The sequence below is a fragment of the Podarcis tiliguerta genome (assembly GCF_965153285.1).
Source record: "Podarcis tiliguerta genome assembly, chromosome: 10".
Lineage (NCBI taxonomy): Eukaryota > Metazoa > Chordata > Lepidosauria > Squamata > Lacertidae > Podarcis > Podarcis tiliguerta.
Window position 1 is genome coordinate 40,944,069 of NC_139543.1, and position 22,223 is coordinate 40,966,291.

General features: G+C 38.9%; 1 protein-coding gene across 8 annotated transcripts in view; it reads left to right on the plus strand.

Annotated features, from left to right (window-relative positions):
• Positions 1-1,226: 1,226 nt before the first annotated feature.
• Positions 1,227-22,223, plus strand: part of NR1H4 (nuclear receptor subfamily 1 group H member 4) — a 32,835-nt gene continuing 11,838 nt past the window's right edge. The window contains exons 1-7 of one of the 8 annotated variants that reach the window (XM_083400560.1): positions 1,227-1,783; positions 2,356-2,750; positions 5,490-5,627; positions 11,560-11,922; positions 13,727-13,867; positions 20,097-20,230; positions 21,424-21,522. In XM_083400560.1, the coding sequence (XP_083256686.1) occupies positions 5,543-5,627; positions 11,560-11,922; positions 13,727-13,867; positions 20,097-20,230; positions 21,424-21,522 (822 nt within the window). In that variant the 5' untranslated portion in view covers positions 1,227-1,783; positions 2,356-2,750; positions 5,490-5,542. Of the gene's footprint in view, positions 1,784-2,355; positions 2,751-4,995; positions 5,139-5,489; positions 5,628-8,538; positions 8,634-9,889; positions 9,937-11,559; positions 11,923-13,726; positions 13,868-20,096; positions 20,231-21,423; positions 21,523-22,223 lie in introns of those variants that run through there. The other 7 variants (XM_083400563.1, XM_083400561.1, XM_083400564.1 and 4 more) reach the window with 7 other exon arrangements.

The window sequence follows — 22,223 nt, forward strand, 5'->3', positions numbered from 1 at the left end:
TTTTGTTGCATCTCTTTTTAAAAAACACATAAATGTTCTGCTCCACAATAGCCTAGTCACTAATTACTACTTAACATAATTATCCCTGCACACACATTTCAGTGCATATTTCCAGGCTACCACTGTCATATTTAATTAACTCTAACAATTCTTTGTATAAATTTTTGGTTCCAATTTGGTCATGTTTATAGCATTGGGAAGTTCAGAGAGCTGTATTCAACTAAGTCCTACTCTGACCAGACTCACTGAAATTAATGAACCTAAGTTAGTCACACTTATTAATTTCAATGGATCTATCCTTAGTAGGACTAGCATTGAATACTATCTAGAGACCTTGAACAGTTGCAGATATAACAGGCAAAGTAAAAATATGAATAAAGGAAAAGTATAATGGGATCCATAGCAATGAAGAAACTAACTATAGAGCCCCAAACAATATTATGAGAAAGGGAAGGACAGAGCATAATATAAACTGTTATGTGCAGTGTTAAAAGACCCACAGGGTGTCTTAGAAATGAGAAGCAGCAGGGCCAAGGAAAAAATTGTATTGCACATTTGTGTGCATATTTGTTTCGGCTTTTGATCCAATGGATGCTTCCTTCTCAATACAATTATCGAATTTGGAAAAGGGGATTTATCTTGCAGCCACAGCAGGATGGAAGGGTTAAACTACCTGTGATCTCACCCCCATCCAGCCCACCACTCCCATATTGATTTTTTTACCCATGCCTAGTATGACCTCCTTCATTTCACTGGACTTTGACTATACATTTAATGTGCTGGACAGCTCAGTTGGTTAGAGCATGGTGCTGATAATGCAAAGGTTGCAGGTTCAATCCCCTAGCTGCATATTCCTGCATTGTAGGTGGTTGAACTAGATTATCCTCAGGGTACCCTCTATAAGCATTGCTATCTTGGCATTACGCTAGTATGCGCACAGGCAGTATACACAAAGTCTCTAGGCTCAGCACAGCGCTTCACGATGAATGTCCGAAAGGTCCTTTTAAAAGAAATTTTAACTGCATGGCCACCATGTAATGTGATCGTAGGTAAACAGCAAAGTATCCCCTTTATCAGAATTACTTATTTACACTGGGGCTATTGTGAGGGGAAAGGGTTAAATAGTCCCTCCCTGCTCCCTTTTAGGGAGAGAAGAGCAAAAGAGATATAAAGGCAGAGCCTTTGGGCAAAAGAAGGGTTAAAGTTATGCAATTAGTTCCTAGAAAGGACAGACAAACCATAGAGAAGGAAATGTTTCGACACAGTCTGGAAAAATGGCCCTAGACAGGCTATAATCTGACCAGATTAGCCAGGAAATGGATTGCTTTACACCTGGAGAAAGTGCACACTTGTTCCCTTAAATGGAAAAGTTCAGTTTCTGAGGTATGAACAAAACAAGACAGCAGAAGCTGAACAGGAGAAGAATATTTTGTGTACTGTATTAGATTGTGCAGCTGCCTGTAAACAAGTGAATAAGCAAAGCCAAGCTCCTCAGTAAATGCCCCATGTGTAAATAGGCTTGAACTGGAGAAATTCTCATTTCCTATTGGCATTTTAAGACATTTTGTCTGTCATTCGGAGAGCGGTTTCTACAGGACTGTCGTGCGACTCAAAAAGTGACCCATGGAAGTCTCACGCGACGCAGTCCGCTGACCCGCTGAAGAATCAAGATGGTACACAACGTGGATTGAGTAGGACATGACAAAGAAGTGGTAATTCCCACCTACAAAACACTTGGGCGGAGGAAGAGGCCCAAGCCTCGCTGCTAGGCTTAAGCATTCAGGTAGGCCAGGAGGCCTCAGGCCTACAGGGTGGTTACAAAGCTGCACACCCCTAGGCAAGTTTACTCAGAAGAAATTCCCACTGAATTCCGTGGTTATTACTCCCAAGGAAGTGGGGTTAGAATTGCAACCTAATTCTGTAGTCTTTGACTGCCTATCTCTCAGATGTGAGACTTGAAAGCGAGATTTCCAAGACAAGAGTCACAATTTGTCACTTTGGGGGTGGGGGATATTGGTTAGACAAATATAAATATAAGTGACAATTATCATCTTCAGTTGTAATTTGACCTCTGTTCAGTCTCTGTTTTCAGCAATATTGTGATGATTTTATTTACGTTTTCAGAAGGTTAAGACTATAGTGTTAAAAATGCATCACTGAAGTCATAGGTGCCAGTTCCCTGGGGTCCTGGGTGCCTAGGTGCCTGAGCACCCACAAAATTCCTCTGAAGGGGCTGGGCACCCACAAATTTCATTGCCAGTGCCATGCATGCTGCCCAGGCACCCACGGTCGTAGGGCCAAGCTGGTACTCCTGACTGCAGCTGTGAAATCTGAAAGGTCTCTGCTTTCTTTCAGCATCTGCAACTCCACTTTGTAATGGATCCATACAATAATTGTCTCATGCAAGTTGAAACGTAGCAATATGGTTTTTAATTGCTATCCCAGAAGACGTATATCCTACACAGGATTTGCTCCCTCTAGTTTTTATAAAGTTCCAGTACTTCAAGTCTGTTTAGATAGTTCAGCAAAGAAAGAACTGTTAATGAGTAATCGTTGTCCAAGACAGCGCTGAGCCAATGAAAAGAGGACTAAACCTAAAGTCAGCCTGTTATCGTTGAAGCCTTCTGCAAAAGTGAGAAAAGCAACACAAAAATGTTCTTGCTTTGAAAATCATTAGGATTCTGAGCTGAATGCAGAACTACTGAGTGCACTGTGTCTCTTTACTGCTAGAGTTCAGGAAGACACCAAGTGTAAGCTACTACTTTTAGTTGTTAATTTTAGTGGATAATGTTTTGGGGATAATACTGTGATAAGTGCATCATTTCTTTGATATGTTACATACAACTGTTTGTCACTCTTCTCTGTTTTTATTGCTTTATTGATTTTCATCGATAGTTTGTTTTTGTTACTATTATTTATTATTTTATTTATATCTTGCCTTTCTCCCAAGTTGGATTCAAGTTGGCTTGGAACATTTGAAAACACTGTTATAAAAGTGTGTAAATTTTGTTGTGTTTTATTGGTACTGAACACAGTTTGGGGATTATTTTCTATTTAAAACTGAGCATGAAATTTTATAATTAAATAAATAAATTTAATAATCATATCATATTTTTTTTAACAAGTGCGGGAATTTGTGTGCTTCATAAAGAGCTCAAAAAACAAATAATCAAGAAGCTTAGGCTGCAGTCCTAAGCCCACCTACCAGGGAGTAGGCGCCATTGAATTTAATAGCGCTTCTGACTAAACATTTTTAGGATTGTGCTGTTAATTTCTATAATTTCTATAGTTTCTCATAATAAGCAGTCTCTTCAGAAGTTAGTACTTTGGTGGGATTGAATGTAGCAAGGTGAGGAAAAAGAAATCACTGGTGAGTGAGCATAGCATTTCCTGGAACCTCACTTTTATCATTTCAGCCCATGTCAGTTGTAGCGATCAACTGTTATTTTCCCATTGTCAGAATAAAGCATGTAGAAATGTTGATTAAATAAGTATTACAATGGAAATTAAAAGTTTACAAATACCAAACTTTCTGACTGGCTTATCATAATTACTTTTTCAATTACAGTTAAAGATAACAAGCATGTAGGTGCATGCTTCCTATCTCTTTTATAACAGTCAGTAAAATGTACTGATTTACCAAAGTACCATTTTTTCCTAAAAACTATGGTGGAATAATGTATTATTAATATTACTGTGGAATCTAAATTTCCCAGCCAAGAATCTGATGTTACTGACATGTACTATACGCTATGCACACCCGATTAAATTCTGTTTCTATTTATTTATTTATTTATAAAAGCATTTATATACTGTTGTATCATAAAACATCAGGGAAGTATACAATGATAAAACATAAAACACCTTTAAAACAATACAAAATAAGCATTAAGGTGACTGGCTAATTAAGAATTTCAGCAAGCATTACAGTTACCGGCAAAGCTGGATTGAGTTCTCATTGCTATAATCCTTCAATAAAATATAAATTACTAAACATCAGTGACTCCAATGAAAATTATACTTTTAATAGAATTGGGGACTGAATGACTTAATTGAATTCTAATTATTTTGTCTTTTGTTTTTTCTTTAATAAGAAGCTTTAAGTTTATGTTTAAATTAATTCCACCCTTTTACTTCCTCTGAATATTCATAATATTTCAGACACAGAAATCTCTAGGCCATCACTGATCCCAGCAGCAATCACCCTGGTCTGCTAGCTGGATAGCTCCAGTCCACTTGCACCTTGACATATACAGTAGTTGACATTCAGCAAAAGGACAGGTGTAATTGTGCGTAGAAATAGTCTGAGAGACCCAATCTCTTCTTTACAGCTTTATCCTCTGGTTAACATTATTGATACATACAGAGAACTTATCCTCTCTTCAGGGTTTGGGCCAATATATTTTGTTGCCTCAGGTGGAGCAGGTAATGGTGCCCCAAATTGTAGTACATAGTACCCAAGGCCTGGCAAACATCTCAAAAGCCCCCCCCCCCCCCGTGCCAGACAGTAACAATATAATAATATATTAAATAACAATTTGCAGCCCTTTAACGATGCCCAAAATCAGCTGCTCATCATAAAATGGTTGTTCCTGTTCTCTTCTGTGAGAACATGCCATGACCTACTCCTTCTGTAGGAAAATAGAATATTTCTCTCATATTCCAGTACATAACTCCACAGGGTAGAATCCTAGCGTATTTTCATAGGTGTTGGACAGGAAGCTAGTTTGTTGTGCTGGGACATCTAAGGCAATTGTATGATGGTGCTTCTCATAAATTTAATCTGACAGTTTGTTTTCCAGCCATAAGAGGTCCCATTGGTATGTAGTACATGTGACATTCAACAAACACATTTGATGTTTTAAAATAAATTGTTTATTTTATCCATGCATGGATAACCTCAACTGTATTTTAATTAGGGAGCCTGATGTTTCATTAAGAGCACCTCCCCTCCAATCCTAGCGAGTGACTCATTCTACTTTTTCTCCTATCTAGCATAAACAACTCACTGATTACGATTAACAGCTGGAATTCCCAACATGTTGACAATTATCACGATAATTATATTGTGAAACATACAACAGAGCAAGGGAAAATATACAATCCAGATCTGGTTCATGTACTACAGCAACTATTAGGTTAGAATACTGCCCCATAGTATGCTTTCTCTCTCTCTCTCTCTCTCTCTCTCTTGTCCATGGATTTACATATGTAAAAATAGTTCAGATGCATCATGGGAATGTGTGACCATTTCAAGTTGATAGTGGCCTTTCTTGGTGTGCCAGCTCAAAAAAAAGGCTGCTCCGCTCACATGAATAACAATTGCGAAACAGGCCTCTCCACATGGAAATAATCACACATTACTCCCTCCATACAATGCATCTGTGGAGATGCTCCACATGGAATGTTTCCGAAAATTTGGACAGGCCCTTTAGAATGACCGATGTTGCAAGCAGATGTAGCATTTTGTTTTTCTTTATGTTTTTAAGGTTTCCTTCAACACTCAGCTTAATTTGCTGCAACTCAGCCTATTAAAGCGTCTATGGCATCAGAGATGAACCTAATTGGGCATCCTCACCTACCTTCAGCAGATGGATTTTCTCTTTCCGAAGCTCCTCATTTATTTGGTAAATAAAAAAATATATTACAAGCAATATGCTAATTCAGTCCATAGAATGGAGTAATGCTGACATTTTCTGATAAACTCCTATGAGCTACATGTAATTTATTTGTTCTAAGTACTCAGTTTTGCTAATCTTTTACAATACATTTTTGTGTTATGATTTGTAACACAACTGTGAAAAAATTATAAATGGCATAATGAAATCAGAATATAATGGCAAATCACCCACAGAGTGCATAATCTCCATGCAAAAGCTCCTAGGTTCATTCCCCAGCATCTCAAGGTAGGGCTAGGGAACACTCCTGTCAAACACCGAAGAGGCTCAGTATGCACAGTTCTGAACTGGATGGTCAGCTATGATATATCTGTTGCTGTTGTTGCCAATAAAGCAAATCTAACAATTGAAAGCAAAAGAGAAAGTCCTATACTCATAAGTACTGTATAAGACTTCCAGAGGGGCAACTGTTTAATTTGTTGCAGCAACAATGATTACTGTATGTCTTATAGCAGGATGCATTTGACAAGTGGACTGTAGGTGACAAACACTTGTGCCACACTAAATGTGTTAGTCATTAAGGTGCTACAAGATTTCCATTGCATCACTACAGGAGAAAGACAATGATCAAATATGTTTTCATTAAATGCTTTGGATTTTTTCCACCACCTTGATCATAACTTGTGTGTGTTGTTATATTTTTGTGTTCATGTGAAGGTCTTGCAATGCCTCCCTCCCCATCATTATATTTAAGAGCCATATGCAATTTGAGTGTGTTCCGCTACAAACCCTGTGGCAAACCTGGGATTTTAATGAGCAGCTGCTGGATTTTATCAGAATACATATTGCTAAATTTGTGCATTCTTTTGCTGTTTTGTTTTTACTTTCAGAAGCTTTGTTGCTCCCTGGCACAAATATTACAGAAGGCTTTTTAATTTTTAAAGGAGCAACAAAATGTAACAGTACTACTAACTTTATAATGTAAAATTATTTTAGGCTCTTCTCCCACTGCCTCCTAAGACACTTAATGTTTCCTTCACCATCACCACTTCCTGCAGATCCTTTGTACTTCTATTGTGTGTGAAAGTGGCTTTGAAACATTTCTATGAGTAAAGCGCTTTAATGATGATGGTGATGATGATGATAATGATGATAGTGTAAGACAGCTGCCTCAGATAGAGTACAGTAATCCACCTGCTTCAAGTAACAAAGCTTGGGTGCCATTAAAAGGCAGGAAACTGAAAGCTCTGTAATTTTATTACTATATTTGTAATGGGGGGTGTGTGCCAAGTAGAATTTTATACTCCATACATCAGGCTTCCCCAAATTTGGCCCACCACCTGCTTTGGGACTACAATCCCCATAATCCCTGACCACTGGTCCTGTTAGCTAGGGATAATGGGAGTTGTAGTCCCAAAACAGCTGGAGAGCCGAGTTTGGGGAAGCCTGCCATACATATTGGGCTGGCCTGAGCAAGGACATGATAAGCATTGCCTCTCCATGGTCACATTCTACGAATGACTGGCTTTACATGCGATACAAACTGAGACCAATGCTTGTCTGTCTTCTCTGAAATGAAGCAGAACTGTAGGTTTAGCAAGTTTTCTATTTAGCAAGTAATATTGCTTCCCACCAGTGTGAACAGTGTGCTGACACTTGGAGAGCCCCTGAAAATCTACAATATTCTTGGCTCTACAGAGAGGGGTGAGAAAGATTGAGTCCTTTTGTTCGTTGTGTTGAGAGAGAAAGAAATGCAATTTCTCAAAGGTCAAAAATGATTAAACAAGAAGAAGATCATAAGGCGGGTTAGCTAACTGCTTGTTATCAAGCTGCTTCTGGCAGAAAATTCAACATCTGGCTTTTGCTTTTTTATATAGCAGAGATAATAAACAGGCTCAAAAGTGACAGCAAGATCAAAGGCATAAAAAACCAACAATTAAATTTCAGTTAAATGTTGAAAATTAAATGACTTGTTAGAAAAGGGGTGAATTTCCACCAGTTCCAAAGTAGCCAGGACCAGCAGGTTACCTAGACATGATCTCCTAACATGCCAGTGCTCATACTCTGGCTCAACAATCTTTCTGCAGGGGAGAAAAGTACCATTCCATATTATTTGACCTGCAATTTGAAATGTGCTTAAAACATTATCTGTCTGAGATACGTATTTCCTTCCTTTCCCCCCATTTTTAGGTCTTTAACATGGCTTACAAACATGTTTGAATGAAACATTATTTCCAGTCTCCACAGGGATGTGCTGTCAGCTGTAGATCTTCCACCCTAGAAAAAAGGGGCAAATTCCTCACCCTATACCTGATTTCTTCTTTGATTCTGGGTGTTTTGGAACTGACGATGAGATAAACAGCAATCCCTATCTGGAAGCAATCCCCCAACATTCCCTCTACACTAAATAAAGGACTAGAACATTAGTTATATGTCCGTTAGTTATTTTTGGCAGAATCCTTACAGGCATGCAGTGTGTGTGTGTGTGTGTGTGTGTGTGTGTGTGTGTAGGGGAGGGGAGCTGATGGCATTGCCCTCCTCCCCCCGTGCTGTCAGTGGCAGTTTCAGCTGCCCTGGCCTCAGTAATAGGGATAAAGAGCTGACAAAGGCTTGCCATTGTGAATTATACAATACCTGACTGCTGTTCCAGTAAAGTAATGCAACATATCATAATTTTTTTAAAAATCCAATAAGTGAATCTGAATGGTTGTACAAGTTAATGGGATTATCCACACTCTTTTTGATGTTCTGAGATCAACTTTTCCAGATACTAACAAATTATGCTGGAAATGTTATATAGCAATTTTCTCAGACTTTTTCAAGCTGGCTCCTCATAATAAAGTTAATCAGTAAACTGTATAACCTCTGGCCTAGTGTTTCCTTGGCTGGTCTTAAAGGAAGTTTTTATTTTCACTTGTGAGTAAAGTATTGGGAAGTTAAGGAAGCGGGAGAGAGCCATACTGGATGAAGGAACTAGATTTGTCTTTTAAATGGTCATATTAACAGCCCCTCAAGGTAGGATACTTTTCCAGCTGACTTGTAGTTTGTGGTTCTAAATACTGTACTAGATAACATCGTTTTCCTATACATAAATCAGTATCTAGAAACTGACCTTTGTTACCTGAAGCACCCAACATTTTAGAAATTCTACAGCATCTGCTTTGCTTAGAAATATATCAGGTTCAATCACTGGCATCTCCAGGTAGGAATGGGGGGCGGGCACTTGTTAGATTTCCTAGAGAGCAGCTGTCAGTCATTGTAGATAAGACTGAGGTGGATAGACCAAGAGTCTTGACTCCATATAACTAAGTTTCCCTACACTGTTGCTTTCAGGAAGCTGATATCTTTATGTCATGTAACGAAACTAACTCACTTGCACAGCCCATTTTGCTTTAGTTTGTTACGTACTTTCCTCGCCCTGCATTTTATTTCCTCATATGGGTTATTTTGGTTTCTTTTGCTCTGTTCTTTTGATAGACTGCCATGAATGATTTTATATATGCTAGCAGTTCTCTGTGTGGTACACTTATAAAGCAAAAGTACAACTAGGTGAAACTAATCTGTGTTAAATTATTATGAATATGCATCCTTGCTTAAGAATGCAAGAAGTCTGTTGTAGGATGAGTTCAGCATTCCTTTAATTAATACCAGGAACTAGCAGCATTTGCTAGCTAGATTTTGGCCTGTGGATCATTTGTAAACCATGCTCTGCCTTTGCCTGCCCCTAGCATAGAACCTTTTTTTTTTTTTTTTTTGCTTGTGTGTACAGAGGATGTGTAAGTGGAATGTATTTATTTCCTGACAATTTTCCGCTCCGTAATTTGTATTTATTTTAAAATATTTATATCCCACTTAGTTATTCTAGAAGGACCCCAAGGTGGCTTTCAGAGCAATAAAATTAAAGATTAAACTGTATGCATTTTTACTTTGTTTTTACTCTTTTTGTAAGTTGCGCTGAGGATACTGTTACTGGGTGTTTTATAAAGAATTGTATCTTTGTGTGTCTATGCACTTCTGTAAGCATGGGTTGGTCTAAGTGATCTGAGGTACCTTCCAGTTCTGGCTGCATTCACATTGCATTTTATTCTGTTGATTTCTGCACTATATTTGAACAAGCCACTATGTACTGGAAATCTAGTGGAAGTGTTCGTTTCCTTGTCAGTTGCTTGCAGAAAAAATCTGTTTACAGCCCCATTAACCCAGAAAATCATGAGAATAAAATGACAAAATTTGTAATGGTATATAGTGGCCTACATATCTTTCCTGCCATTTTCATGGGGGAATCATGGAGGAACAGAAGCATGCATGAGCGGAAAGGGTGGGGAAGATACAACATTGCCCAGTGAACTTAGTTGTTGTATCACAGCATGCCTGCTGTTGTGAATGAAATTTAATGCAACATGCCAGTATATCAGTCAGAAAGCCACAGTTCCATAACACAACCAGTACTGCAGTGTGAAAGGAATATCATAAAACAAGGAAACACTTGCATTATAATAAAGAAAGCTGATGCAATATAATCCACATTCTGGTTATTGGGTATGAAACAGAAGAAAAACCTAACAGAATTGCTTAGAAGAATAAAGTGATGATTAAACCAAAAGGGTTGCCTGAATACCAATAGTGATATTCGATATGCATGGGTGCTAAAATATCTATTAACAGAACAGATTAAAATGCCCAATGTCATTCCAGAATTTCAGACGAATAGAGTGTCACAAATGTTTAGGACTGAAATGTAACATTACACTTCTAAAGGTAATTAACTATAATCTTCTGATCTCCTATTTCTTGGGTGATTCCATCTCTGCTCATGTATTACCTTCAGACTAAGCAACCATAGAATTTTATTTTAATTGCCTCTTAGGTTTTGAGTCTTAGGACCAAGACACATGATAATCCTTCTGAAAAATGTATATTGATTTTGAACTGCTTGTGAATAAGTGGTTCAAAAAATTATTTGCATGCCAACCCACATTTGATCAACTCAGATCAGCAGATTTCATAAACGTTAGTTTATGTGAAAGTACTGAAAGTATAATATTTTTGTTTATATGTCAGAATGGTGTAGCTTTAGCTCCTAGTGAGTCTACACTGGTCGGTTATAACGTTAAAAATTCATTATAAAAATGTGACACCAGAGAGCGCTGCAGAGCAGCAATCTGTTGACAATAGGAAATTGTACTGAGAACTATCTAATGTCTTTAATAGGCTTTAGTAATGTTTTTACAGATCAGTGTAGATCCAGCCTATCTTAAGAATCAGGTGGATAAGTCAAAGTCTTAACAGAACAGAAACCTTTATTATAGCTTACAACTTGGCTAATTGAGAGACATCCAGGAAGTACAGGAAATGGATTGCTTAAAGATACACTGAGACACCATACGTTTAAAGCACATTCCTCTGCAAAGAATAATGGGAATTGTAGTTTCCTCCTACATAACTACACCCTTAACAGGCTACAGTTCCCAGGATTCCTTTGGGGGAGGGATGTGCTTTAAATGTGTGGTGTGTACACAGCCATTGACCCATTCATGGAAGCTGTTTATCTCATTCACATTGACTGAAATTAAATACAGTGGTACCTCAGGTTAAGTACTTAATTCGTTCCAGAGGTCCGTACTTAACCTGAAACTGTTCTTAACCTGAAGCACCACTTTAGCTAATGGGGCCTCCCGCTGCCACCGCGCCGCCAGAGCACGATTTCTGTTCTCATCCTGAAGCAAAGTTCTTAACCTGAAGCACTATTTCTGGGTTAGCGGGGTCTGTAACCTGAAGCATCTGTAACCCAAGGTACCACTGTACAGGTTGAGGAGGAAGCAGCAAAAGAATAAAAATAAATTATAATGAGCATAATGAAATTTATGGGTTTCTTTTAGGGAATAGAGCTTTTGAAGTAAGTTCCTTATAAAAGAAAATGTTCTTTTGTGTTGTTTTCTAGGTTTACTTCCCGAGGCAATGACTTCCCCAGTGCAAGATTCTGATGTGTCACCCTATTCACAGTACAGCGCTGTTCACTTTTCTCCAGTGCAGCCTCCCGTTTCTTCGCCACCTTATTACTCCAGCTTTGGCTTCTATCCCCAACAGCCTGAAGAATGGTATTCACCTGTAATGTATGAGTTCAGAAAACTACCCTCTGATAACTTTCCCCTAAAGGAGCCAGACCTCGAGGGAATGCCTGTAGCCAAGAAGACTCGAATGGGTCCTTCAGGGGGGAGAACGAAAGGAGAGGAGTTGTGCGTGGTCTGTGGTGACAAGGCCTCTGGTTACCATTATAATGCCCTGACTTGTGAAGGATGCAAAGGTGGGATGAACAAAATTATTGCAAGTAGAACAATATAGGTTATTTTTGTGTGACCATGTAATTGGCCAGAAGTAGTTTAATTAAACAGGAAGCTCTGTTTGTTTTTATTGATCAGAAGAAGAGTTTGTGAATGAAAGCAGGGACTATGTGGTGGAGCTGTTTGTTATTTAGCAAAGGATTAGCAAGTGAGGCAAGGACTGACTGCACATTGAAGTGAATGCACCCCATGGCAAGTTAGGCTGGCTGAAAGCTTCCCTTTCCTCAGTGCAGACATTTTGATCTTGTAATCACTTGGTTTTCTAATGCATTCCCTTGCCAATGTTGGTGGAGTTGCTTCCCTGGAATGGCCGCCCCAATAATGTCAGTGAAGTGAGTGGACTGGCCTGCCCATTCCTTTGTTCACAGAGATCTATGTGTGCGCAGAGCATCACTGCTTGAGGTAGCTCTTAGTAATCTATTACAAATGGAATTGCATGTGACACAGTATTCCTAACTGAGAGACAAATATGCCCGTGGTTCCTAGGAGATTTAGGGGAGCCTTGCTTAATAAATCAGATGATAAAGTATAGTGGTTAGCAGGACTTTTTTCAGTGGGATACCTTATAAACTTCTAGTGGGATACCATTACATATCTGAAATAAATTGGTGTATAAATGCTAATTGCACCTGCACCACCAAATGTTTTCAGTAAGACAGATATTCTATGGGCTTTGTATTTTATTTCTCACCTCAATAGAATGTAAGATACCTCTTTATCCAATCAACTCTTAATAAAATCAACCTGTTTGCTGCTAATAATAATGTCTGCAGGTACCATTTTTGCATTGATGATGAATTTTTGATAAAATATGGATTTTAAAAATCTGTTTAAGATAAAAAAGCAGATTATGATTTATTTTAAAAGTAGTAAAATGTTTTCAACAGGCACTGAAGAACTCAGCTTTAAATCTAACCTTTCCCTTCCTTAATCTCCGTATGGAAATGTACTAAACTCTAGGGAATTATGAAACAGCAACTATGTGGCTCTGAGTGAAAGCACCACATAATTTGCATTTCAAAAGTGGTCAGTGTCAGTCAAATATATTTCAATGGAGACTGTACACAAGACATTTTAGATGCAACGTCAAATGGACAGTGAAGTGCAAGGCTTTTGTTTTGTTTCTTTTTAAATAAAAGAAGCAGTTTTATTATTCTGCAATAAAAATAGTGGCTGGTTACTGAGAGGCATGTCTAAGCTGGGAATTATAAACTAGATATACTTTAGAGGTGGTATATTTCTGTTTTACAAAGGAGTGATATCCAGTGTTGTGTGAGTTGACTTCTTATGCAACAGGACTTCCCCTTGTCCCCCCACCCAACTGCTCTGGAAAGTCCCCCAACCATTGGGACACATGGTGTGTGTGTGTGAAAAGGATGGAGAGGAAACTGAAATCCTTTTGTGCACACAGAAGACAATGCACTTCCAATAATAGTAGGCACCAAATTGCCTACTTGGGAGAAAGAGCACTGAACTTACTGATCCCTTTTATAAACACATTCCAGATTTCTAGGCTTTTACATATATTTCTGTTGCACACACATCATGATCCAGGCCTCCAGGTACTTGGATAATGGGAATATAAGATCAGCTACGTCTCTTTATCATAAGGGACAGAAATAAATATCCATGAAAGCAGAACATATGTTCTACTGGGTTAAAAGGTATTTGCGTTACTGAAGAATTGATCCTAATAAATTCATTCTTTTAAAACAGAAACTAGTTTCATATTGAGATCTTATTTTGCATGTATCGTTCTTTCCCTAGGCTTCTTCAGAAGAAGTATCACCAAAAATGCTATATACAAGTGCAAAAATGGAGGGAACTGTGAGATGGACATGTATATGAGGAGAAAGTGTCAGAAGTGCCGTCTTCAGAAGTGCAAGGAAGTAGGAATGCTGGCGGAGTGTATGTATAAATATATTTGCATTGCATAATCAATGTCCATTGATTCAATTGTGTCTCCTCTGAGTGTGAGTAAGCTTGGGCCTCGCCCTGTGTAGTTTGCATTCCCATTTTGTAGGAGCTGCAGAAAGGGTAGTAAAACCCAAGATAGTCTTCAGGTTATGGTTGCATAGAGTTGAAGGTGCTCTCTCAGGGACCTCAAAGAGTGCAATAAAAACAATTAGGCAAACTAGGAAAGCCAAATCTATGTGATTTATTTAGTGAAGTGAACAATTCCAGTCAGTCTTTTCTAAAAATGGGACAGTTGAACATAAGCCCAAGTCAGATCATTGGCCCATTTAACTCAGCACTGCTGACCCTGGATGACAGCAGTTCTCCAGGATTTCAGACTTCCCTATCTGCAGACGCCAGGTACTCTACTGGTGAGCTACAGTCTCTCTTCAAAGGGGACTGCATATATGAGAAGTAAAACTGAGTAATATGGTAGCAATATCTAAATAATATAGAAAACAGTGACAGAAGCCAGCATTTATTGAGGAGCATATCACAGAAGCTTCCTTAAGTGAGCATAGCACATCATGAGGCCTGAAAAGGGACATAGGTACTGACAGCTGCATGTAAGGAAAATGGATAGTATAATAGGAAATAGCAGGATTGGCTGAAATACTTTGAACTGTAGTCAACTTCTTGGCATCTGTCTGTCTCAGAGGACAATGGAGGAGTGTGCCTTCAGCGGTAAACTCTGTTGGAAGGTTGCAGCACCTGCTGTGGCTGTAGAGACTGATACGAGAGAGACATGTTTTGTTGCAGTCAACTGCTTTTGGAGCAAAAGGGGCACCCTGGTCTTTATTTTCCTAAGGACTGTTTTTGGGACTTACATCTACACCACCACTACCACCATCATATATTACTTATACCCAGCCCATCTGGCTGGGTTTCCCCAGCCACTCTGGGCGTCTTCCAACAGGAGATTAAAAATACATTAAAACATCAGCCATTAAAAAACTTCCCTAAACAGGGCTGCCTTCAGATGTCTTCTAAACGTCAGATAGTTGTTTATTCCTTTGACATCTGATGAGAGGGCATTCCACAGGGTGGGAGCCACTACCGAGAAGGCCGTCTGCTTAGTTCCCTGTAACTTTGCTTCTTGAAGTGAGGGAACCGCCAGAAGGCTCTCGATGCTGGACCTCAGTGTTGGTTAAGGACTGGCTAATTTGATAATCTCGCTGGAAGCCTCTAGTAAAGGGATCCTCAGGTCTCAATAAATATCTCTTCAAAACTCAACAATGCACAAGAGACTGTTTTCCTGATCAGTTCCTATTTGCACTCCCTGAGCCTTTCCTTTCGTGCCCAGTTCAACATGCTAACATTTTATTGAATGCCAAGATTGGACACCTAGCCTCCCATCTGTTCTCAACAGAAGTGGTGTTCAAAGAGTTTCTTTGTGAGTGAGCATGGTGGTGGCTGATGTAGGTGGGTTTTTTTCTGATTGGGTGGGGCATGGCTGCACCATCTTGCGCTCCTGGCTTTTCTTTTCTTCTAGATGCGGCAGTCATTTTGTATTCTGCCACATTCCTAGAGCAGCCATTCTGTGATGGCTGCCCATTGCACTTTCTGAAAATTGTGATTGTGCCAGTTGGTCCAAAAATGTTGGCAGCCCCTGCTCTAATAAATGCTTTGGCCTTTGTTAAGTTTCTGCAATATAGAAATGCTGACATTTAAGCATTTTCATGATCTAAATAGGTGCTACCCCCCAAGTGCTGTTTGCTCCTTGGTGGAGTAGATGGGAGGAGGAGGAGGAGTATGGAGATAAGTTGTCCTCTAACTGTAACTCAGCAAAGGAGAAAGAAGTTGGATGTGCAGTTGCAGATCTCCCACATTATATGTAGTTTGGTCCTTTAGACCCTCCATACAGTGGTATCTTGGTTTAAGTACTTAATTCGTTCCGGAGGTCCGTACTTAACCTGAAACTGTTCTTAACCTGTTCTCATCCTGAAGCAAAGTTCTTAACCTGAAGCACTATTCCTGGGTTAGGGGAGTCTGTAACCTGAAGCGTATGTAACCTGAAGCGTATGTAACCCGAGGTACCACTGTATTAGTTTAACTGTGGCATGAGAGCTATAGCTATACTTCACTTAAAACTTCTCAATGTTGCCTTTTGTAAAAATCCAAGGATGGGATTAAGGCTGCATTTTGTGTTCTCTATTGATAGCTCCAATCATCTTGGCACAACTGTAGTGCCAAACCAATTTAGGTTCCTACAGGAAATTAATCTACTCTGAGTTTTTAATATACTTCTATCCTCCAATCTGATCATGAGATGCTATATTAACTGTTAGGCTTTGTGGAAAACAACAGCCTCTGTCAGCGTTTGGAATTCATGCAAGAATTATAATATAATTAATCTTCCATTCTGCAAATTTAACAAACCACATAGATCTTGAGAGATGCCCTATTTCCACCCAATGCATAAAACACACAAACAAAAGTGCTGCCAATGTGATAGGAACACTTAGTGAATTTGTAGGTGCTGCATAAAAATAAAACCCCACAGTGCTGAATCCAGAACCAGCTTTATCTGTTTTAGAGAGATGGAGCTGGGAGGGAGGACTACCATATTGTCCTGATGACTAATAATAGAATAAACTGGGAAAAATGGGCCATTGTAAACAATACGGACCAAGGATACTGGAAATGGAAACTTTTAAAGCAGCTGATCGTTTTCTCAGATTGTCTTGTGTGAAACAAAGACCAACAATAGGTGCTGCCACCTGAATCATCCTCTGCAATGGAAACCTGTACCTCGTTACGACGAGGCTCATATAACTCATAACTTAAACATAAGCATCTTCTTGTGAAGTACAGCAATGAGGACATTTTGCAAACTGCTTGCCTAACAACCCTGAAATAAGGAGTGGTAGTAGATATATATTTAATTCAAGGTCTGCCAGAGTGTTTAATCTTTAAATTCCTATTTGTCAATTGACTTCAAGTGAAATGTTTTATTTGAAATTAACATCACCTTGGACTTTGCTTCATTGACTCAGACTACAGTGCTGCAGTTATCCCTGTGCAGTTTTGCTATATTGCAAAAAGTGAGAGAGATGAAGTACGGTAATCTTAGCAATGTTTATGGTTTTACTTGTGTGCTCCTGATTAGTCATGGATCACAAACAACTCAATGTATAATAATGTCATTCTATGTGTGTAAAATACAGTTTTTCATCCAAAGCTGTATACTTATTTCAAAGAAGCAGAATTTGAAAACGATCTCTCAAATCCACTTTTTACACTACAGAATGAATGGGGAACCTGCATCTCTCCATATATTGTTGGACTCCAACTCCCATCTGGAGGGCTGCAGTTTCTCCAGAAAATACAAGATTGTCTTAGAAGGCCTTCTCTTAGTAACCTCACCTATGGAGGCTAGGAAGGTGGCTCTGGGGGAGACTCCCCTTGCTCCTGTAGCCCAATTATGGCTCTGGTTTTTATGAGATCCTCTTGACAACTTTATTGCTATCCTTTAGGCACTACACAAAATCTGTTGGGCTTTTGGTGGGTAAAATGGGTTTGCTTCTGTCTTAGGTGTTTTCTTAACTGCTATTATTGTTGTTATTTACATATGATTTTTGTCCACTGTTTTGCATATTTTATTAAACAGCCATAAATGGCACCTATATGGTAGCATACACATTTTAATATAACAAATAAGAGTTTGTTCACCATGCGTTACTATGTGTCACTATAGTATATGGAAGGAGAAAGATGCACATCAAACAAACAAAGCCGCATAAACACAATGTGCTGAGGTTCCAGTGTTTGCGTTTGGCATGTGTTTTGAGATAGAACTTGCTTCTAAAACATTCCAGTGTTTTATCTAAACCATTCCAGAGGCATGTGATAGACATACAGGAACAGCTTGGACCGGTTAAAGATGGTGAAAAACTCCACACATCATACAGCCAGTAGTGAAACGATGAAACTCAATGTCAAATCTAGTGCTTGCGTCATTATCATAAATACTATTTTGCTCCTTCAAGATATTTTAATCCTTTAAATTTCCTCTTCTTTCAGTGATAGAGGAAGCTTGCTTTCTATGGTGCATAACTTTATAATATACAGGATATTAAAAGCATTCACCGCTGAATTAGGTATTTTCATTGATATCTTCCTTAACAATATCTAGTCACTGAAAGAGGCTATTTTCCTGTTCTCTAGCCTCAAAAGTAGGGAACTAAGGTGACCCTGTTTTTAAAAAAACTACTTTAATTTAAATTGTTATGATGATTCTGCCTTTGGATTAATATTTGCCTGCTTCTGTGTAGTGGTAGGATGTCATCTGAAGTTAAGGTAGATCTTATTAACACAATGTAGCAAAGATGCAATATTCCATATTAGGGAAATCATAGCCTTTCATACCATTTATTATTTCTGAACAGTAAAAAACATATTGCCATATATTAACTGTGTCTATGGATGTTCCCTTGTCCATTCTGTGGGGAGAGCCAACCTTGACTCACATGATCATCTGGGTATATAATGCATGGATGACTTACTGTTGTGCTAGTAAAAATATACTTTTCATGCAGCTTCACTACAGTAGTGAGTTGTGTCCAATGTTATTTTTATGGAAGGCTCTTTCATCCAGCAGAATCTTCCATGAATGGGAAGGGGGGGGGGAGTTTCTGGGCATCATCACTTGATCTGCAACCTCCTTAGCCGATCAAAACACTGTGGAGATCTTCTGTGGCAATTTGAGAGGCTGTGTGTTTTATTCTTTGAATCTGAATGCCAATATTTTTAAGTAAGTAGAGCAGATACGGAGTGATTATTTCAGCTGAAACAATGACCAACCAGAAGAAAGGTTGGTAAACAGTGTTAGTTCCATACGTGAAATACAGACTATCTCCTTCTACGCCTACAACATTTTTGTGTTCTATTAATACGAAAGAGAGAGAGAGAATTAAACACCACATACACACACATATACCGCTATTCATAAACTATCAGAGTAGTTTACCACAATTGTACATAAAAACAATACAATAAAAACCGTATTAAAAAGTTAAAATTAGAAATCAGCTAACTATTATGAAAATATGTATTCTTAATTTCCTGCAAAGCCAGATGGAATGGGAAAGTTTTCAGAAGGCTTTTAAAAGTTGAAGCAGAAGACGCCTGCTAATTTGTAGAGTATGAACATGGGCCAATTACACTAAAGGCTTGATTTCATGTTGTTTTCAAATGAGCCTCGCCAACTTGGGGAACAACTAAGAACACTTCTGCAAATGATCTCAGCGCTTGAGCTGGAATCTTAGAGTTCAGGCAGTCTCTGAGGTACCTTCGCAAATGTAGAACTTAAACCATAGTCCCCTTTTTTAATCCAGTCAAAAATGGTCCCCTACAGATATTGCTCCTCATCCTCATATTTAATCTGTACCTAGGAGTGTTGAAAGACAGTTCACTATACATACACAGTTTAATGCTTTAATTTATTTAGGCAATTTTAAATATTACCCTTTTAAAAAATCTCATAAAATAAAAAACTAAAATACAATCAACGTAAGAACAAAAGAACAAAACACTGATTGAAACAGTAGACTGAGATACAAAGGGCAGGGAGAATAAAAATGGGTTTGCATGTCATCAAAAGGCTAGTTACAGGTGTCACCAGATAGGCCTCTCTGGAAAGGCATCCCACAAGCTAGAACAATCAAAAGTACCATTTGCCTGATCATCTCCTGCCTCACTGCTAATAGCAGGGAAGAAATGCATGTAGCTTCCAGGCAGATTGATAGGCATTCCTTTCAGTACTTGGAATCTAAGCTGTTTAGGGCTTTAAAAGGTCAGCATTTGCAGCTTGAATTGGTCTCAGAATTAAACTGACAGCAAATGAAGTTATATTAATACCACTGAGGTATGTTCCCAGCAAGTTGTTTCATTTAAAAGCCTTGCATATGTCTTTTGTACTAGCTGCGATGTCTTAACTGTCTTGAAGGGCAGTCCCGTGAACAACACATCTCAGTAGTCTAAGAGGTGACCAGAGCATGGATAGCTAGACTATCACTATCAAGGAGAGGTTGTATGTAGTTGTAATGCAAGCCTGAGCTAGTAAAATGAATGAATGCTCAAAGAATATATTAAACACATGTGGACCGATGTTTATGTGTAATGTGGCTCATACACATTCTGAAATGTCTGATGTATATATTCTTTATGCACAACGTTTCAGGTTTGTTAACAGAAATACAGTGCAAGTCGAAACGGCTTAGGAAGAATATATCACAGCCTGTAGATCAGACAACTGGTGAAGATACTGAGGGAGCTGACCTGAAGCAAATGCCATCTACAACCAAACTCTACAAGGTAATAAAATTATTGTAACACATTGTTGTGTAGTTGGCTACAACTAATAAGCATAGAAGATCGCATGAGAATAATTACATATTAGTAACTTCCTGATTTTTTTTATAGATCAGTCACTGAGTTTGTTAATTATTCATGCAGATAGTTAAATATGCTATTTGACATTAAAGGTGTTTGGTCTCTGTGTTCAGCCATAAAGATCACACTGGAGAAGCATTGCAAGAAGTACTGCTGTGGCTTATTTTCATACTTTGTAAAGTGCATTACTTGCATTTAATTTGCGCAGTTGTGCCCCAAAAGCCTTCTTAATGATCAGGTGTTCTTTAAGTATATTCCATCAGTTTCATGTTGTGGTTTGTGATTGTCCTAAACGACTGCCATCCCAGAGAGGTGACAGCTCAGGCAAGAGGACAGTGAGTCAGCTGGTTAGCTGGATCAGGGAAGTTTCAGTCTACAGTTCTACAGTTCTCATAAATTTTTTGGTCAGAGGTTGGCTACCTCAGCAACTACCAGGGTTTTATAGCCTGGCCAAGAGAATATTTCTGCAAGCTCTAGTGCTGTATCTTTAGGGAACATATATAGTTTTTCAGTTGCTGGCTTCTTCTCAGGAGTATAATTCAGTGACCTACCTGATTGGGGAACATTTTCCAGGGCCTTCCTGCTTAACCTCTCAGAGTTTGTGGGCAGTGGTACTTCTCGAAGTTTTAGTGCAAGGGATTCAGGGTCCAAGGTAGAGGGGTCTTGCTTTAGAAGGATGGGAAGTGGGTCTGACTCCTTCTCTGAACTTCTGCTGCTGGAGACACTGGTCTCTAATACTTCTCAGTCGAGGGCCATGACAGTGATGTAGCAGTAGGTGCGGTCCATCTGAAGTATTCATTTATTGGTGGAAGGTGTCTTACTATGGCTATAATGGGATCCCCGCCCCCTATATCATTGAATAGAATATCTAGTGCTGGCTTTGGAAAGACAATTGTCGTCTCAAGTGTATGAATCCCCTGAAAAATGCATCTGTATCATTATTCAGGTTTACATGCGTATATAATTTAAGAATGCAATTACATGCATATATAATTTAGGAATAGCTGCTTCTGTTCTTGGCACCAAACGGCTCAAATCTGTACAGTACAGTTAAAATATGAGGCAAGGAATCTTATCCAGCTACTGATGCTTATGGTTTCTTATTGCCAGTATAGGAGAAAGTAGAACTAACCCCAGAACAGCAGAATCTTCTTCACTATATCATGGATTCATATAATAAACAGCGAATCCCTCCCGAAGTGTCTAAAAAGCTTGTAAGTATCCCATTTAATACAATAGATACGTAAGGATTTCAGAATCCAATAATTGCTTGAAGCATTTCCAGTTTAAATTCTAGCAATTCTAGAAATCGTCTCCCCTTGTAAAATAGTAAGGATTAATAGATATTGGGCACAAACCTGCTTTCCAAATACAGAGCGCCGAGTGTGGAAGTTCTGTATGCAGGTAAAAAAATGCATGCAGGTAGGAGAAGAAAAGAAGGGCCACTTCATCTCTCACTTCCCCGCTTCCTTTCACCTGCCATTCAGCAAATGCAGCCTAATGGTGACGACAGCATACAGAGGCCGCTGCCATTGAACAGCAAATACAGGACAAGTAGGGAGGAGAAAGGAATAGGTCAACCTAATCTGCTCTTTTCCCTAGCTCCCCCTTCATGGTTTTCACTTCTCCTCTGGATTCAAGGGTGTTTCGGGCTCCACCACGTTCAGCCTCTTTTGCTTCTTTCTCTACGTGGCCCTGAGTTGGTACATGAGTTTACAGGAGCTGCATTTGCTCTACGTAGTATGGTGTGGAAAGAGCCACCACACTCCACCCACAGAAAGAAAGACTGCTATTCTTCTTCACCTTGCGCAGCAATACTTGACCTCCAGCTCCTTTAAAAAGAACTTTAAAAAAACCACTTGTTAAATGCTGTCAGTCCAGCATAATCGGTTTTCTCAAACTTTCATAACCCATA